This window comes from Kogia breviceps, chromosome 9 (genome assembly GCF_026419965.1).
Source record: "Kogia breviceps isolate mKogBre1 chromosome 9, mKogBre1 haplotype 1, whole genome shotgun sequence".
Classification (NCBI taxonomy): domain Eukaryota; kingdom Metazoa; phylum Chordata; class Mammalia; order Artiodactyla; family Physeteridae; genus Kogia; species Kogia breviceps.
Window position 1 is genome coordinate 41,877,514 of NC_081318.1, and position 18,460 is coordinate 41,895,973.

Here is an 18,460-nt window from a genome sequence, read left to right on the forward strand (position 1 = left end):
AAAGAACTGTGTTCCTAAAATGTTAATTACAACACTTTTTTTTTTGGTTTGAAACATAAACCACACTAAGCCATAGATTTGTATAATCAAGAGATTTATCCCTAGGGAAAAAATTGACAGCTACCCCCACTCCCAACCAGACAAAACATATATTCCTTTACTTCTGAAAAGCAAAGGGAAAAAGCTCACATTAATTCTGGGGTCTGTGCCACAGTACCTATCATTTCACCCACCATTTGCCAAGTTGCTTAAATTACTAGCTTACCCCAAACACAAGGAACTTTTCTGAGCTTGGAGCATACATTTAAATATGAAAGAGCCCAGTGAAATTCAAAGACAATAGAATTAAATGAGTGGGGGGAAAAGTTGTAAGCCCCTGCTAGACCTAGTTCAGTACCGCACACTTGGATGAGAAGCAGACTCCTACTCGTGGGGCTTCTGTGGTCTGCTGTTTCCTTCTAAGTAGCCAGGGTGAAACACTGTTCCTTGCAACACACCTGTAAGCTAGAAAGCTAAGAAGGACTCACTTTGAAGAAGATAACCAAAAATAGACACTTGCTGGCAGCGTCTTACCATCTCTGCCAATTAGCCTCCCACCTTATGCCAAGTCCTCACAGATCTCTATTCTCAGAAGTGTCAACTACTACTCCTTCTCCCTATCCCAAAGGATTTGAGAAAGCCTGAATGGCATTAGGTTTCAGCAGGTCCACAAACACTGCATCTGGGTGGCCAGTGGGGTTTCAGGCTACCCTTTGAGAGCCTGGCACAGAACAAGGTCTCCTTTCACTTGACCCTCCTTTGCTAATACAATGCTGTTTGGCTGGGCCCAGCACTCCATGGGGCAAATGTTCAGGCCAAGAATAGTCTTCATTCTTCCTATGAAGCTTTGAAAGTCTTCTAAAGAACACAGGAAATTGTCAGTCCCTATTTTCTGTTGAAAAAGGCTGACACTAAACTCTGAACATTCTATGGATTAATCCCAAATCACGGGAACCAAGTTTGCTGGAAAAGCAGCAGTGTTTTCATAAATGAGATACTGATAAACCATCTCAGCATTACTTCCAAAGAAGTTCAAGTTTTATAACTCCCATTACTAGCACTGCAGAAAACCTGCTCTTAACCAGAATTACCTTATTTCCATGATGTACCCCTACTGTTGAAACATACCTCATTTAGTAACTCCAAAAGGCTGTGTACAAAGAAGCAGGTCTGGAGACGTATCATGGCACCATGCAAACTTACCTAAAAGTGGGAAAAGACAATAATACTTTTGATTTGTCATGGCCCTGGCATCACCACATCCATCAACATTCTGGGAGAGGAGGGAGGTGTTGAACTGTTTTTGTTTTTGTGTTAATTGAATTTTCTTAAAATTCAAGGATAATCTCTCAAGGTCCAGATACCTTCACATGTGCAGTCACAATGTAATCTTCACTCTGAACCAGCAAGGGAGATATCGGCCCTACTTTATGGCTTAAGAAACAAATATTCAGAAAGGAAAGGTAACATAATTTATACAGAGATGGGATTTGAACCTAGATGATTAGTGTGTCCAGTGTTTTCTAGCACACACCAGGGGGTCATATGGCATAAGACTGAAGAGCACACAGGTCCTGGTGTTGCCAAGACCAGTTCAAACTCCAGCTCTGCCAGTTACCACCCATCTATTGGGTTAGTCACTAACCATCTCCAAAGCTGTCTCCACATCTGTAAAAGGATGACACTGGTATCTATTAAGGATTAAATGAAGATAATGCACATAAACCATTTAGCTGACTGTCTGGGGTAGGGTAAATATCCTAAATGAAGGACATGAACTTTTGTTTTCACTTGCAAGCCATTTATTAGAAAGGATTTCAATTTACTGGAGTGGCAGACAATAATCTTCCCTTTTACATCAAGTAGGATACCACAGCAGTATTCACTAGGGCTTCCTTGGGGATTCAACAATAACTGAATATTAATCATCTACATACTACCTACAACCATACTTAATCAAGGGCTTCCAAAGTAGAGTGTATTAAATAATTCACTGGGGCTTGGGAAGAGTGCTAAACTTTTTTTCAATTTTTAAAATTTTGTTTCACAATATTCACATTAACATAGTGCTACATGTACACAATTTACTATACAATTATAATCACAGATACATGCTCAAAAATAGTTTCGTAAGGAAACAGGATCAGGTTTGGAAACAGTGATCTAGATGACATGCTAAGTCAACACTTTGCTCTTGTTGCATTATCAGACAACCTTCTTTCCTTATTTTTTCTCACCTACTATAACCTGACCTCCACATTCCTAGGTCTTTCTCCAAGAGAATAAGTATGAAATTAGAACACTCCCTAACACCATACACAAAAATAAACTCAAAATGGGTTAAAGACCTACATGTAAGGCCAGACACTATCAAACTCTTAGAGGAAAACATAGGCAGAACACTCTACGACATAAATCACAGCAAGATCCTTTTTGACCCATCTCCTAGAGAAATGGAAATAAAAACAAAAATAAACAAATGGGACCTAATGAAACTCAAAAGCTTTTGCACAGCAAAGGATACCATAAACAAGACCAAAAGACAACCCTCAGAATGGGAGAAAATATTTGCAAATGAAGCAACTGACAAAGGATTCATCTCCAAAATTTATAAGCAACTCATGTAGCTCAATAACAAAAAAACAAACAACCCAATCCAAAAATGGGCAAAAGACCTAAATAGACATTTCTCCAAAGAATATATACAGACTGCCAACAAACACATGAAAGAATGCTCAACATCATTAATCATTAGAGAAATGCAAATCAAAACTACAATGAGATATCATCTCACACTGGTCAGAATGGCCATCATCAGAAACTCTAGAAACAATAAATGCTGGAGAGGGTGTGGAGAAAAGGGAACACTCTTGCACTGCTGGTGGGAATGTAAACTGATACAGCCACTATGGAGAACAGTATGGAGGTTCCTTAAAAAACTACAAATAGAACTACCATACGACCCCGCAATCCCACTACTGGGCATATACCCTGAGAAAACCATAATTCAAAGAGTCATGTACCAAAATGTTCATTGCAGCTCTATTTACAATAGCCAGGACATGGAAGCAACCTAAGTGCCCATCAACAGATGAATGGATAAAGAAGATGTGGCACATATATACAATGGAATATTACTCAGCCATAAAAAGAAATGAAACTGAGTTATTTGTAATGAGGTGGATAGACCTGGAGTCTGTCATACAGAGTGAAGTAAGTCAGAAAGAGAAAAACAAGTACCGTATGCTAACATATATATATAGAATCTAAGAAAAAAAATGTCATGAAGAGACTAGGGGTAGGATGGGAATAAAACACAGACCTACTAGAGAATGGACTTGAGGATATGGGGAGGGGGAAGGGTAAACTGTGACAAAGTGAGAGAGTGGCATGGACACATATACACTATCAAATGTAAAATAGCTAGCTAGTGGGAAGCGGCCGCATAGCACAGGGAGATCAGCTCGGTGCTTTGTGACCACCTAGAGGGGTGGGATAGGGAGGGTGGGAGTGAGGGAGATGCAAGAGGAAAGAGATATGGAAACATATGTATATGTATAACTGATTCACTTTGTTGTAAAGCAGAAACTAACACACCACTGTAAAACAGTTATACTCCAATAAAGATGTTAAATGCAAAAAAAAAAAAGGCACAAAAGGTACAGAGTCAATCTGCAGGTTGTACTGTGACACTAAGCTAATGAGTCTGAAAAGCAGGAGTTTCTATCTCCTCAGCTTTCAAAATTACAACCTGAGCTACACAGAAATAAGCCATATGTCCAATTTATTATCAACTTCCCCAGTTACTGGTGAACTTGATAAAAACAATTAGATCTTATTTCCAGTAGGTGGCAGTAAAACTCTGCCATGTGGTGCCCAAGATGTTCACTGGCATTAGTGCATACTTGGTCAGTCTCACTTAATTTAAAAGATAGCATATTGGTTAATGAGTGACTTCAATTATATAATGCCTCTGACAAGGGAGACTAGGTATTGCCCGTTTTGCAGTTTACAAGCCGGCCTTTCCTTATGCCTTCCTGAATGTTATATGTATTGTCAATAATCATCTAACAGTTCTCAAAAATCCACAAGCCATATAATAAAAAAGCCCTCAATATGCTTAAAAAGCTTGGAGGCAACCATCAGAAGACCCAGTCAAGTTGTATGGGTCCTACATCAGATTCAGATAAAACCTTAGGCATGACATGGATAAAGACTATTGAAAGTTTTCACTAGGGAAGTAGAATAAAGGTGACTTTATAAAGTTATCATAATGTACAGAATTTTAAAATAGCACCTATGAGAACCTGTTTCTGGAAGCAGCAGTACTTATCAGTTAGGTAGGTGGTCAATATAAACTTCCTCATTTTGCAGTCTCCAAATTCAGTAGGTTATTCTTAACTTCCTAAAACCAAACTTTTCTGGTTAGGGGTGTTAACCCAATCTCTCTTAATATAAGAACCAAACCAACCAAAAAAAACCCTGCATGTTTACTTACAGTTATTCCTGAATATCTGATTCTGGTCTTGAAAAAAAAGCCAATTTTTTTTTTTTTTAAGCCATTTGCAGGGCTTCCCTGGTGGCGCAGTGGTTAAGAATCCGCCTGCAAATGTAGGGGACACGGGTTCAAGCCCTGGTCCGGGAAGATCCAACTACCAAGCCTGCGCTCTAGAGCCTGCGAGCCACAACTACTGAAGCCCGCACGCCTACAGCCAGTGCTCAACAACAAGAGAAGTCACCGCAATGAGAAGCCCACGCAACGCAACGAAGAGGAGCCCCACTTGCCACAACTAGAGAAAGCCTGCACACAGCAGCAAAGACCCAATGCAGCCAAAAAAAAAAAAGCCATTTGCACTATAGTGTATTCTCCAATAGGAGAAAGCATTTTAGGATTAACAAAAGTTTTCCAACACAATCTTTAACTAGTGATGGCCATCAAATAAGGATAAGTATTTACTGCAGTATTCTTAAAATCATGTTTTTAATGCCCTATAAGATCTGCTTTAAAAATAGCACTCCAGGGGCTTCCCTGGTGGCGCAGTGGTTGGGAGTCTGCCTGGCATGCAGGGGACGTGGGTTCGTGCCCCAGTCTGGGAGGATCCCACATGCCGCGGAGCCGCTGGGCCCGTGAGCCATGGCCGCTGAGCCTGCACGTCCGCAGCCTGTGCTCCGCAGTGGGAGAGGCCACAACAGTGAGAGGCCCGCGTATCACAAAAAAAAAAAAAAAAAAATAGCACTCCAGGGTGAACTTATCTGTAAAGTCAAGATTCTGTAAGGTGAATAATCTTCCTAATATGCTTTACACTTTATATCTATATATCTTTGAAAAGCAACAAGATCTCTCAAGCATACTGATTTGTTTAAACCCATCAGCCTTTGATGTAAACAAAAATATTGGCTAATCAGAAATATCAGTTACTTCCTTCTGCTTGGATCATTAATTTTAAAAAGTAACAGATATGGTGAAACTTTTTAAGGTAACAAACTGTGTTGCATTAATTATACTTAAAATAGCATAAAGCATTTTGTTGAAATCTATATCATTTGACCTTATAGTGAAAAGAAATTATACCACCCTCCTTCCAATGAAAAAATTTCAGTCCAAGGACTTGTGAGTTCACCTGGGGAGTTGAAATTCATTCTCAGAGAAATAACGTGTTAATAGGAGACAGAAATGAGTAGAGAGATACTATATCCTATTAGTTAGAAAATCAGGGCGTATGCATTCTAAATGAACCAAACATACAAGAGAAAAGATAAGAGTTACAATCATGGAGGAGGCAAATTCAAGTTGAAAAGCTTCTTCTCAAACACACTGTACACTCTTGTATATCAACTAGAATATTTAAGACCCCACGCTCAGTTACATCACAGCATTGTTTATTATGTGAATTTTTTACAATACAAACAAAAAAATACAGAAATGCAATATATGAATACAGCTAAATGCAGAATGGTGACTTTTTTTCTTTTCAAGAGGCCATGATTCCCATTTCTAGTAAAATAAAGAGACTGCACATAGGTAGAAACAGGTTGGTTGTTAGCGTCACAATTTTGCCTAGAAATGATCTATAAATGCATTTTTTCCCCCTGCTACTTACCATAAAGTGTAAAAGGGAATTAAAGGAAAGTTTCCTTGTTGGTTCCTACCATATGAAAGATGCTATATTCTATTTTAGCAGGGCCAATATATGGAAAATACCTAAATTAAATGTTATTACAAAAATGAAGCAGTAATGAGATTCTGGCTAAAGAGGGCACTAAATGAGAATAATATATATTTAAAGAATCCAAAACAAACAAAAAAAGAGGTTGTTATAAAAAAGCTCTAGATGCGTTGTAAGCATATAAGTTTTTTTTTCCATGTGTATTTTTAAACAATGGAAGTGTCAAAAAATAGGGTCAACTGTGTTAGACTAAATTACATTATTGTATATGTTGCACTGAATGTAACCTTTGTATTATAATTATCATAAAGAAGCATAGTTTGCATCATATTATGGCAATTTATCCTCAATGAAAACCTTCCAGAGTCCTTTTATTTTGGAATATCCTGTAAACAATCAAACTACCAGAACATGATTGTACAACAGTAAAACGTTTTCTTGCATTAAATTGAAGACATCTGTTTAATAAAAAAAGAAAACATAGGAAAGGTACTTAGAGCTGTTAGTTTCTAAGTACACAACACCCTAGACAATTAAAGGCATCTTAATCTCCGTCAAGAACAAAAAATAATAATAATAATTTTTGTCATGCTGTTAAATCCATCATTAAGGATAAAACCGGTGCAAATTGGTCAAACGGATCCAACAAACACTGATGTCCAAGCTGGCATGTTGGAAACTAATATGTAACTGGTGGTCAAAAGAGGGTTTAAAAGATCTTCCCTTTCTTCTTGTTCTTTTCCAAGGTTCTAAATGATTAAAGGAAAATAATCAAAATGAGTGACCACTTTATAAACATAGATTACATATGGTAGCAATAGCTAAACCAACTACCACTGTGTTGGATTTTCAAACACTACGTTTTCATTTAAAAATTAGAATATTTAAAGTTAACAATAAGGACAACGCTAGTCTATGATATTATTTTCTTGGACAAATATGTGACAAATTTCCAAGACAAACAGTAAAAAACATGACAAAAACCCATTTTTGATATATAAGCACAATTTTTCCTAAATGAAACTGCAAATCAAAAAAGATCAACTGACATCAACCAGGGTATCCTTTTCTCCTACTGCCATTTGCATTCTGAAATGCTTCACTTTTACAAACATATTTTCTTCTTCCTTGGGGAAAAAGTTAATAGAAGGATAGTGTTGAAAATCTTGAAAATGTTTAGCAGTGAGGGTGAACTGTACAATCCTTATAGGGTACAACTTTTCAGTTTTAAATGGGACTAATGAGGAAAAGAAGAAAACCAAAGTACAAATACTACTGATTTTTGTGTAAATTAAGAGTAACTAATTAGCTGCATTAGGAATCAGATATCCAAAATTTTATCTTAATGAAATAATTCAACACAATAAAGACATACTCTAAATGTATAAAAGATCTTTGTAGCAGTGTTCTCTATGTTTGCCAAAAATTAAATACAACCATTATGTCCAACATTTGATGGGAAAAGGTAAGCAACTGATTATGGTGAATCAACTGAAGAGAATGTTATGAAGCTACTAAATTATAATTATGAAGACTGTTAAGTCATGGAAAATGTTTACAATGAAAAAAATACTGTTATAAGAGACAGACTGCATCCATCTATATAAAAGATTCATCCATGAAAATTACTTGTTCTTGGGATTTACGATAATGGATGATGTCTTTTTAAATGTTATTTTAATGTTTTTAAAATAAATAGGAAAATAATTCTTTAAAGCATTAATACACACATTTCTTGGGAATCTAATATTAGATACCTTGAAGAATTCTGTTGCTCTAAAATACGTTGTTGGGCTTCCCAATTTGCTTTCTCATCTTCAAACTGACGACGTTTTTCCTCTAATTCTTTGTGCTGTGCTTCCAAATTCTTTTTCATTTGCTCATGGCGCCGTTGAAGCTAATTCAGAGCACAATATATAAAATAAAACTGTCTGAGAAATCAGGAGCAGAAGTACATTTCATCCAGGCATCCTAATGTTAACAGTATGAGCATTCAGTTCTTATGCTATAAATTTAAAGTACCACCGGGTTTTAGCACTGTCTAAAATTTTAGCACTGTCAAAAATTCCTCTGCCTATAGGACTTACCACCCCTAAGGCCAGTGATCGAAGAGAATAATCTTGGTAAACAGGGAAAAAAAGAGTACAATAAGCTACAGTGTGTAGCACTTTATAATGGGCATACCCTATCTTATCATCTCATTTTTCCTTACTCACAAACCATGTAGGAAGCTGAGCAGGGAAGAAACCATTGCTCCCACTTCAAAGATGACCAAACAGTTGCAGAGTTTATGTCACCTGCCCAAAGTCATTAGCCAAAAAGTGGCAGAACCAGGATTTGAACCTATCTCATAATTCAAAGTTCAGAAAGCTGAGACAAGTGAAAAGAAAGCAAATAGATGAGGATCTAAGAGTTACAAGATCACGGGATAAGGTCCCCGATTCTTATAAAACAGTGGTTCTCAAATATCAGTCTTCGTGCAAATCACCTGAATGCTTGTTAAAAATAAAGAATCCTGAACATCACACAGACATACTGAATTAGAATCTCCGGGTTTTTGTTAAGCCTAGAAATCTACATTTTCAACAAGCCCCCATGATTCTAAAAGCAGGTGGTTCTTTCTACATTGAGAATTAATGCTATAAAGAATGCTGGCTGGGGCTTCCCTGGTGGCACAGTTGTTGAGAGTCCGCCTGCCCATGCAGGGGACACGGGTTTGTGCCCTGGTCTGGGAAGATCCCACATGCCACAGAGCGGCTGGGCACGTAAGCCATGGCCACTGAGCCTGCGTGTCCGGAGCCTATGCTCCGCAAAGGGAGAGGCCACAACAGTGAGAGGCCCGCATACTGGAAAAAAAAAAAAAAAAAAAAAGAATAAAAGAATGCTGGCTGAAAAGTGGAAAACACTCATGCAAAGTAACTGCAGAAACAAAGAGCTTATCTAATGGTTCATTAACTAATTCATTTAGGTGCTAGTTAATCCATTTCTGAGGAAAACAGTCATAGAAAAAAAACTACAACGAATAAATAAGAACTATTAATATTAAAAACTTTCAGATGTGCAAGAACTATGTTTTATTTAAAACTGTATTACACCAATGAATTAACATCTTGAATTTGGATTGTAATTTCGCATACAACTTGTTTTCTTAATTACTTTGTAAACCCACAAAAAGTGACATCATATTCATTCCCATTCCAAATTACTTCATGCAGTTCTTACAAAACAAAACCATCTAAGATATATTTAAGCAAACATGAGTCAAATTTGAGGTAACATCTTCCTGATGATAGCAAACAAGTTACTAAGAAAACATCAGAAAATAGGAACACAGAAAAATGCCTTTGGTTATTAAAAAAAATGCAAGGGAATTATATACACAATTCAGAATAGTCACCTCTGAGAAGGAGAGAGAGGGATACAATAGGGGAGAGACACAAAGGGGCCTCAAACGAACTGATGATGCCTTATTTCCTTAAGCTGGACCATAGGTTCACGAGTGTTCATCATTCTTTACCAGTACATTTCTGTCACATATACGTATCTTTGTGTTAACTGCATGTAGGTTAAAAGTACAGGTCACAATCCCTCACTTCCTAGAAACCCTTGGGGTTAGATGTGTTTGATAGTTCAGAATTTTTCAGATTTCAGAAAGCTTAGAAAGGTCTATATACTCTATTTACAAAACAACTCCTGGGCTGTCTCAGGTAGCACCTATAACCAAACACATTACTATTTTTTGCAGTGAAGTATATAAATATTAACATCAAGTGGGATAAAACTATTAGTTCTATGTCTGGTTTTGCAGTTTTCTGAAGTTGTGGATACATGATTGTGGACTTGTCTAGTGATTAAGAACAAAGTTAAGTGTATTCAAATAATGGCTTACAGCTATGCAGCACAGACCAAGTTAATTTATCTTTCCTCTCATGTAAAAAAGGGAAATGGACAATAATATCCATCTTGAAGGGCTCTGGTATGAATTAAATGACATAATCCATGAAAGATGCTTAATACTGTGCCTGATACACTGTGCTGCTGGATATCAGCAACTGTGCCCCAAACAAATATTTCTAGCACTTGAGAAAAAACAGTATTAAACAAGGTTAAATAGGTTTCTTCACCTATATATTTACATACTTATATGGCTTACTGACTTAGGAGAAACTTGGTCGAGATCTCTTTACAGGTCCTTTTAATGTTAATAAAGATTCTATCCTTCAAAGAACAGTTAAGTTTCGCAAAACTCTGTTTTCACCATTCACAGTAATCGTAAAAACTCTCAAAGGGTTCTATAACTACAGTTTTATAATTGTTTGTTTATAACATTTACTCTTAGGAGCAGGCCCTAAAATATGTCTATACCAAATGTAAATTCAACTCCGTTTAGATTTTCATCATAATCTAAGTGTGGAGATAATGCAGACTCTTGATTACTCCTGTTTTTATTCACCTTCTGATACGGATTTTCCAGATTATTTATTAATTAGTGAAGGGGTAGAGACTCAGATGGATAGATTTAATAAAAAGCTAATTAATAAAAAAGACTAAACTTAATCTCCTAAATGTCATCTTAATAACAGATGCCAGGGATGTTAGTTCTGCAGTGCTTGGTAGTCTTAGACCAGGAAGAGCTATTCTGTATCTCCACTGAATTAAGCATATGATAAATATAACAACAGTGAAAGTTTTTTTTAATAAGAGATTACATGAAAAGCCCAGTGATTTAAGAGAAATCTAATGTGGAATAAAAACATTTCCTCAAAATTACTGAATACTTTACTCCATGCATTCCATCTACTAAATGGATCAGAGTACTTTTGGTTATGTATTTAGTCAAAGAAGGTTTATGTATTTTATGTAATAATTCATTACAAAAGCAAAGAGACCAACTGTAAGGATCTAACAGACTAGATCGGAGTCTCCTTTTAATATATTTAAACACAAATATTATTATATTAGTGGAGTCACACATAAACACAGGGATCTCACTGAATTTTATCATTAAAAGTAATTTTTAAAGTATTTCATATTAATGTCATCCCATATATTTAAAAGTAATTTTCAGCACAATGATAATAAATCTGTGCTAAGAAATTTTACTGAAATTGTTGATTTATTTTGTGTTTACCTAGAGTTTCTTCTACTGCTCTTGGACATCAAGCCAACTACTTACTGTACAGATGCTTGTGTTAGTGTGTTTTTTTCTCCATCTTTTATTTCTTATCACTTATTGAAGGATATGTCTTCATGATCTTTTTGATTAATAGAAACTAAATATATGCCTCAACATCTAGAGAGATTCCAAGGTAGTATATCAGCTTGCTGGAATGCTTTGTCACTACCCTACCTGATTTTTGTAACAGTGGGAATTATGTTGACACTGTATTACAAATAAGGCCCAACTCATTTATAAAAATCACATTTCTTCACTTTTTCCTCTGTAATTTACCCTGGCATGCCTACAGTTTAACTAAGGTTCTTTCTTTTTCATTCATATGCAAATAAGTCTGGTCTATTATTATTACCCTTACACTAGTTTTTATTCTTACATCCACCCGAAACACTGATCTTTACTTTTCTTATATTGACTAGATGGAATGGCTTATAATTTCATTTCTTATAACTTGTTAATTATAGCTAATAAAATTTATTATAAGTATTCTACTATGTCTTCCTACCAAGTATACTTGTATTCAAATACATATTAAAATATATATTATTGTAAACATAGTGCTTGCTTTTATTTTTCTATTTTGTTAGTGTATTATATTTGAAAAAATCTGGAGAAAGATTATATTATCTACGAATTTTATTAAAGATATTTTTTAAAGGAATATTGTGCCTATAAAAGGTGAAAATATTAGGTTGATTACCTCAGCTTCCGAGTCCTTCAGTTTTTGAACTTTTTCTTTGACCTTCATCTCAAACACCTGCTCCATCTCCATCTCCATCTTCTTCATCTTAGCTACATGCTCCCTTCTTTCTTCTTCCATTTGTGCAAGAGGGCTCCTGTGAACATTAAAGATAATCATTAAATGTCTAAAAATGAAAAGTGTAATACAAAACTCTGCAACAGTGATGAAAACAAATGAGCTGCTGTGTGCCATTACTAAATTCTCTGCTGTTTTTTGAAAATAAGTTTCAAAATAATTTTTCAATTATTCTGACACCACCTTAAATGACATGGAACACAGATTTGAAGTTTTATATACGAACATGTTAAAAATTCTTTAGAAACTTTTAAAATTTATAAATATTTACAATTTAGAACTTCCTTCCATGAAGTTTCATAGCTAAACTTGAAAATCTCTAGTGAATAATTATGAAAATAGATCTACCAAAGGCAACTATTAGCAGAATGTTTCTCTAAACCTAATATATAATCAAATCTAAAGATAACACATAAACTGTAGAAGGAAAATGGAAAGGACACATTCCCTAAACACATTCTTAAAAAGGAAAAGTAAAAGAAAATTACTTAATTTTGTATTTTAAACAAAATTTTAATGTGAAAAAAGGTACTGAGTTAATGAAGTCAATACATGTAGAATATTTTTAGTTCTACAGCTTTCCAAGTGTTATAATCTCTTCTAGACGACTACTGACATCAAAATAATTCAAACCTATTTTGGTTACTGAATTGTTAATGCTAGAAAAAACTACCAGGTAATATCTAGAACACTCTTCGTTTAGGCAAGTAGAGTATTTCTAGGCCACTTAATGTAATTTTAATGCTCTTCAAAAATTCATTCCACCTATGTCAAATATTTTAGTGTCCTAAGTTTTAAAGATGGTCAGTGATCACACACACATGAGAGAGAGAGGGAGAGAAGAAGCAAATGAATATCTTGACATTTCTGAAATACCAAACAATAGACACAAGCACAGTTAAATAAAAGTAGTTCACTCTATTGACATTAAACTCCACAGGCTCAAATCTCTGCACAATTTTGTTCAAAATTTTCATGTTGAAAAATACTACAAATGAGCTTTATGTGAAGGCTAGTATATTTACAGACACAAGAGAATACCGAAGTATCAGTAACCTATTACGGCTCCAGGGAGGAAAGAAAAGTGGGCTCTGTGGCTTTCACGATCTCTAAAATCAATTCAATACACTGGGACAACTTAAAAGAGGCAGGCCCTTTTCTGACTTTATTGATAAAACATGTTTATTTTGCCTCCACAAAAAAAGGCTTTGACCATTTAATTGTACATATTAAATTGGCTAACTTTATCTCAATAAAGTGGTTAAAAAGTTAAATCATGGCTTAAAAACAAAGTCAGGCTTTGTATTTCATCCATAACTTCAAGGCTAGTCACTTTAATCCTGATTTGACACACTCTTGATTATGGTGACTTCTCTCCTTACAAGGCTGAGTATTTTGACCATTACAACACTATTTCTTCCCTCTCAAGGAGGAGGACATGAGAGCAAGATGGAAAATATTAAACGAGCAATAGGACAGAAAGAACACTGGCTACTGATTTTTCTTAGCAAAAAGGAAGGACAAAGATGTGATGTACTGTTGTGACCAAAAGGAGTTGTTTTTGCAGTTAGTGTCAGACCAAAATGTTACTTAACTAAAGGATATTCCTTCACCAAAAGAAAACTTACAAACCTTCAGTATGGATTAACACTTAAACAATTAATCAGAAGTTCTGAAAATGAAAATAAACCAAACATTAACTTAAAGAAGAATCAATATTCAAAAAGTGAGGTAAACGGAAATAAATTTTAAAGCGTAAATATCATTATTTCATTAAAAGCCAATAAGGCCCTTCACATTAATATATTTCTCATCTTTATGGCAGGTGTTTTTGATATAGGGGCCTCGGATCTCTTGGGCAGTGTCAATGAATGCCCTGAAATGACATACCAAATAAATGTGAGTTTGTGTTGTGTATTCATGCAAGCATTTTTCAAGTGAGAGGGTTCAAAGCTTTTGTTTGATTTCTGTAAAACTCACTTCTGCCACTCCCCAAAACATTTTTAGGCTCTAGAAAAAAATATACTCTAATAACGATTTTTGAATTGGCAGTCTTAAATAACTGAAACTGTATGTTTAGGCAACTTAGATTATCCAGCAATACTGCTGCAATTTGAAAACAAATATATTGTACAATATTATAAAAAACTAGAATTTAAAAAAATAAATTAGAATTCACACAGAATTGAGATTTTAAATATACACTCTTACTTATAATAACCTATATATAAAATGCTCATTTAATTTCATCTTTGGGAGGAATAAGGCAATCCATATAAATGTAAAGGATCTGCAGTATAATTTGCACATGAAAAGGCTACCACTTACCAAGAGTAAACACTGTCATCTAGATTATTATTTAAATAACTCTTGGGGAAAATAGAAGACTGCAGAGAAACATGCTATGATGTTTTGAAATTTGCTTTTAAATTCAAAATTTAAATATTAAAAATCTTCACATACTATAACTGCTTATGTCTTCGGAAAAACAAATAACCACTTACATGCCTTCAACTGTGTCATATCTAAAAGAATAAAAAATACAGAGACTTAGCACACTTAAAGTAAACCACACTAAAAGCAGCAACTAAAGGCAAATCCACAGATTTCACAATAAAAGTATGTGCCCTAAAACCAAAGTTTATGGACAAATTTGTTGAAGCTAGTTAATTTCTTTTCCAAATTCTGTTAGTAATCCCTATACCAAATCATTATGAAAATAAATAGGCTGTGTGATTATCTTCTGACAGCCTGCTCAAATTTCTAAACTTATTTAAATATGTATACTTTCAAAGAAATCAGCAATATTCCACATTTGAGATACTTTAAGCTTTTCAGCCTTGTAAAACTACTTGACTCAACCAAATTAAGTAATATTCCAGTATTCTAAGAAAATGGTTACATGTATCTAAAATGAATTTTTGGAAGCCTCTCACCAGTCAAAATGATGTTTCAAAACTAATTTTTAAATTAATTAGCACTCCAATTCTAGTCATTTTTATTAAAGTGATATTTAGAAAACTGTAACACAAAATTGTGCTTATAATGTAGAAAATGCAGGAAAAAGGATCACTTTTTAAAAAATTAATTTTATTTTTATACAGCAGTTTCTTATTAGTTATCTATTTTATACATATTACTGTATATAAGTCAATCCCAACCTCCCAATTCATCCCACCACCACCACCACCCCGCCACATTCCCCCTCTGGTGTCCATACGTTTGTTCTCTACATCTGTGTCTCTATTTCTGCCCTGCAAACCAGTTCATCTGTACCATTTTTCTAGGTTCCACATACATGCTTTAATATATTTGTTTTTCTCTTTCAGACTTACTTCACCCTGTATGACAGTCTCTAGATCCACCCGCGTCTCAACAAATGACCCAGTTTCATTCCTTTTTATAGTTGAGTAATATTCCATTGTATATTTGTACCACATCTTCTTTATCCATTGGTCTGTCGATGGGAATTTAGGTTGTTTCCATGCCCTGGCTACTGTAAATAGTGCTGCAATGAACTGGGGTTCATGTGTCTTTTTTGAATTCTGGTTTTCTCTGGGTATATGCCCCATAGTGGGAATGCTAGGTCATGTGGTATTTTTATTTTTAGTTTTTTAAGGAACTTCCATACTGTTCTCCATAGTGGCTGTATCAATTTACATTCCCATCAACAGTGCAAGAGGGCTCCCTTTTCTCCACACCTGCTCCAGCATTTGTTGTTTGTAGATTTTCTGATGATGCCCATTCTAACTGGTGTGAGGTGATACCTCACTGTAGTTCTGATTTGCATTTCTCTAATAATTAGTGATGTTGAGCAGCTTTTCATGTGCTGCTTGGCCATCTGTATGTCTTCTCTGGAGAAATGTCTATTTAGGTCTTCTGCCCATTTTTGGATTGGGCTGTTTTTTTTATATTGAGCTGCATGAGCTGTTTATATATTTTGGAGATTAATCCTTTGTCCGCTGATTTGTTTGCAAATATTTTCTCCCATTCTGAGGGTTGTCTTTTTGTCTTGTTTGTAGTTTCCTCTGGTTTGCAAAATCTTTTTTTATTAGGTCCCATTTGTTTATTTTTGCTTTTATTTCCATTACTCTAGGAGGTGGATCGAAAAAGATCTTGCTGTGATTTATGTCAAAGAGTGTTCTTCCTATGTTTTCCTCTAAGAGGATTTTTGTTTTTGTTTTTGTTTTGCAGTACGCGGGTCTCTCACTGTTGTGGCCTCTCCCGTTGCGGAGCACAGGCTCCGGACGTGCAGGCTCAGCGGCCATGGCTCACGGGCCTAGCTGCTCCGCGGCATGTGGGATCCTCCAGAACCGGGGCACTAACCTGCGTCCCCTGCATCAGCAAGTGGACTCTCAACCACTGCGCCACCAGGGAAGCCCCCTCTAAGAGTTTTAAACTGTCCGGTCTTACATTTAGGTCTCTAATCCATTTTATTATTGTGTATGGTGTTAGGGAGTGTTCTAACTTCATTCTTTTACATGTAGCTGTCCAGTTTTCCCAGCACCGCTTATTGAAGAGACTGTCTTTTCTCCATTGTATATCCTTGCCTCCTTTATCACAGATTAGTTGACCATAAGTATGTGGGTTTATCTCTGGGCTTTCTATCCTGTTCCACTGATCTGTATTTGTTTTTGTGCAAGCACCACATTGTCTTGATTTCTGTAGCTTTGTAGTATAGTCTGAAGTCAGGGAGTCTGATTCCTCCAGCTCTGCTTTTTTCCCTCAAGATTGCTTTGGCTATTCGGGATCTTTTGTGTCTCCATACAAATTTTAAGATTTTTTGTTCTATGTTCAAATGCCATTGGTAATTTGACAAGAATTGCATTGACTCTGTAGATTGCTTTGGGTAGTATAGTCATCTTCACAATATTGATTCTTCCAATCTAAGAACATGGTATATCTCTCCATCTGTTTGTGTCATCTTTGATCTCTTTCATCAGTGTCTTATAGTTTTCTGCATACAGGTCTTTTGTCTCCGTAGGTAGGTTTATTCCTAGGTATTTTATTCTTTTTGTTGCGATGGTGAATGGGATTGTTTCCTTTATTTCTCTTTCTGATCTTTTGTTGTTAGTGTATAGGAATGCAAGAGATTTCTGTGCGTTAATTTTGTACCCTGCAACTTTCCCAAATTCATTGATTAGCTCTAGAAGTTTTCTGGTGGCATCTTTAGGATTCTCTATGTATAGTATCATGTCATCTGCAAACAGTGACAGCTTTACTTCTTCTTTTCCGATTTGGATTCCTTTTATTTCGTTTTCTTCTCTGATTTCCATGCTAGGACTTCCAAAACTACGTTGAATAATAGTGGCGAGAGTGGACATCCTTTGTCTTGTTCCTGATTTTAGAGGAAATGCTTTCAGTTTTTTACTATTGAAAATGTTTGCTGTGGGTTTGTTGTATATGGCCTTTATTATGTTGAGGTAGGTTCCCTCTCTGCCCACTTTCTGCAGAGTGTTTATCCTAAATGGGTGTTGAATTTTGTCAAAGGCTTTTTCTGCATCTATTGAGATGATCATATGGTTTTTCTTCTTCGATTTGTTAATACGGTGTATCACATTGATTGATTTGTGTATATTGAAGAATCCTTGCATACCTGGGATAAACTAAATCCCACTTGATCATGGTGTATGATCCTGGAAAAAGGATCACTTTTTGTTGTCACATTTTTCTTTTCAAATATAAGTTTTTTTATTAGGTGACTAGAAAAACCATTTAAACTATATCATTACCTGCCTGCTTTTTAAAGAAAACTCTACTTCACACATGTAGATAAGCTAAAGCTTATAAACTTAAACTTGTCAGAGAAATTTAAAGCAACTCAGTCAAAAAAATGAAAAGACCTGGTAAAAAAATTTTTTTAAAAAGGCTACAATATAACCTGAACAACACATTAAATCCCCAAAGATATAACTTAGCTCCTTTTAGGGATCTATTCAAGGGGTGACAGTTCCTGAAAGCCACCAGATGACTTACCCTTTTCATGTGACCAACAATAGAATCACAGCAAGGACCACACTTAAGGCTGACCCATTAAGGCCCTACTGTGGTTGTCTTACATGACCCACACATTATGAGTGTAATGGAAAGACAACCACATTTCATTTAAATTATGTGTGGTCTTTCCTGAAGAACTCATTAAGCAAGTACATTTACATATTTTTGCTTCAGTGGTGTGGTAGGTCACTATGTATACAGACATGTAGCAATTTTCAAACAATTTTCCAAAGGAATTTCACTAAAAATTTAGAAGAATTTCAA

The 18,460-nt window shown here is 35.5% G+C and overlaps 1 protein-coding gene across 11 annotated transcripts in view; it reads right to left on the reverse strand.

The window, feature by feature from the left end:
- Window positions 1–1,171: 1,171 nt before the first annotated feature.
- Window positions 1,172–18,460, reverse strand: part of SEPTIN7 (septin 7) — a 115,384-nt gene continuing 98,095 nt past the window's right edge. For 5 of the 11 annotated variants that reach the window (XM_067042347.1, XM_067042352.1, XM_067042349.1 and 2 more), the window contains 3 exons: window positions 12,083–12,218; window positions 7,964–8,103; window positions 5,832–6,955 (listed from right to left, as the gene is read on the reverse strand). In XM_067042347.1, coding sequence (XP_066898448.1) covers window positions 6,916–6,955; window positions 7,964–8,103; window positions 12,083–12,218 — 316 coding nt within the window. In that variant the 3' untranslated portion in view covers window positions 5,832–6,915. Of the gene's footprint in view, window positions 1,243–5,831; window positions 6,956–7,963; window positions 8,104–12,082; window positions 12,219–14,703; window positions 14,725–18,460 lie in introns of those variants that run through there. The other 6 variants (XM_067042346.1, XM_059073676.2, XM_059073677.2 and 3 more) reach the window with 4 other exon arrangements.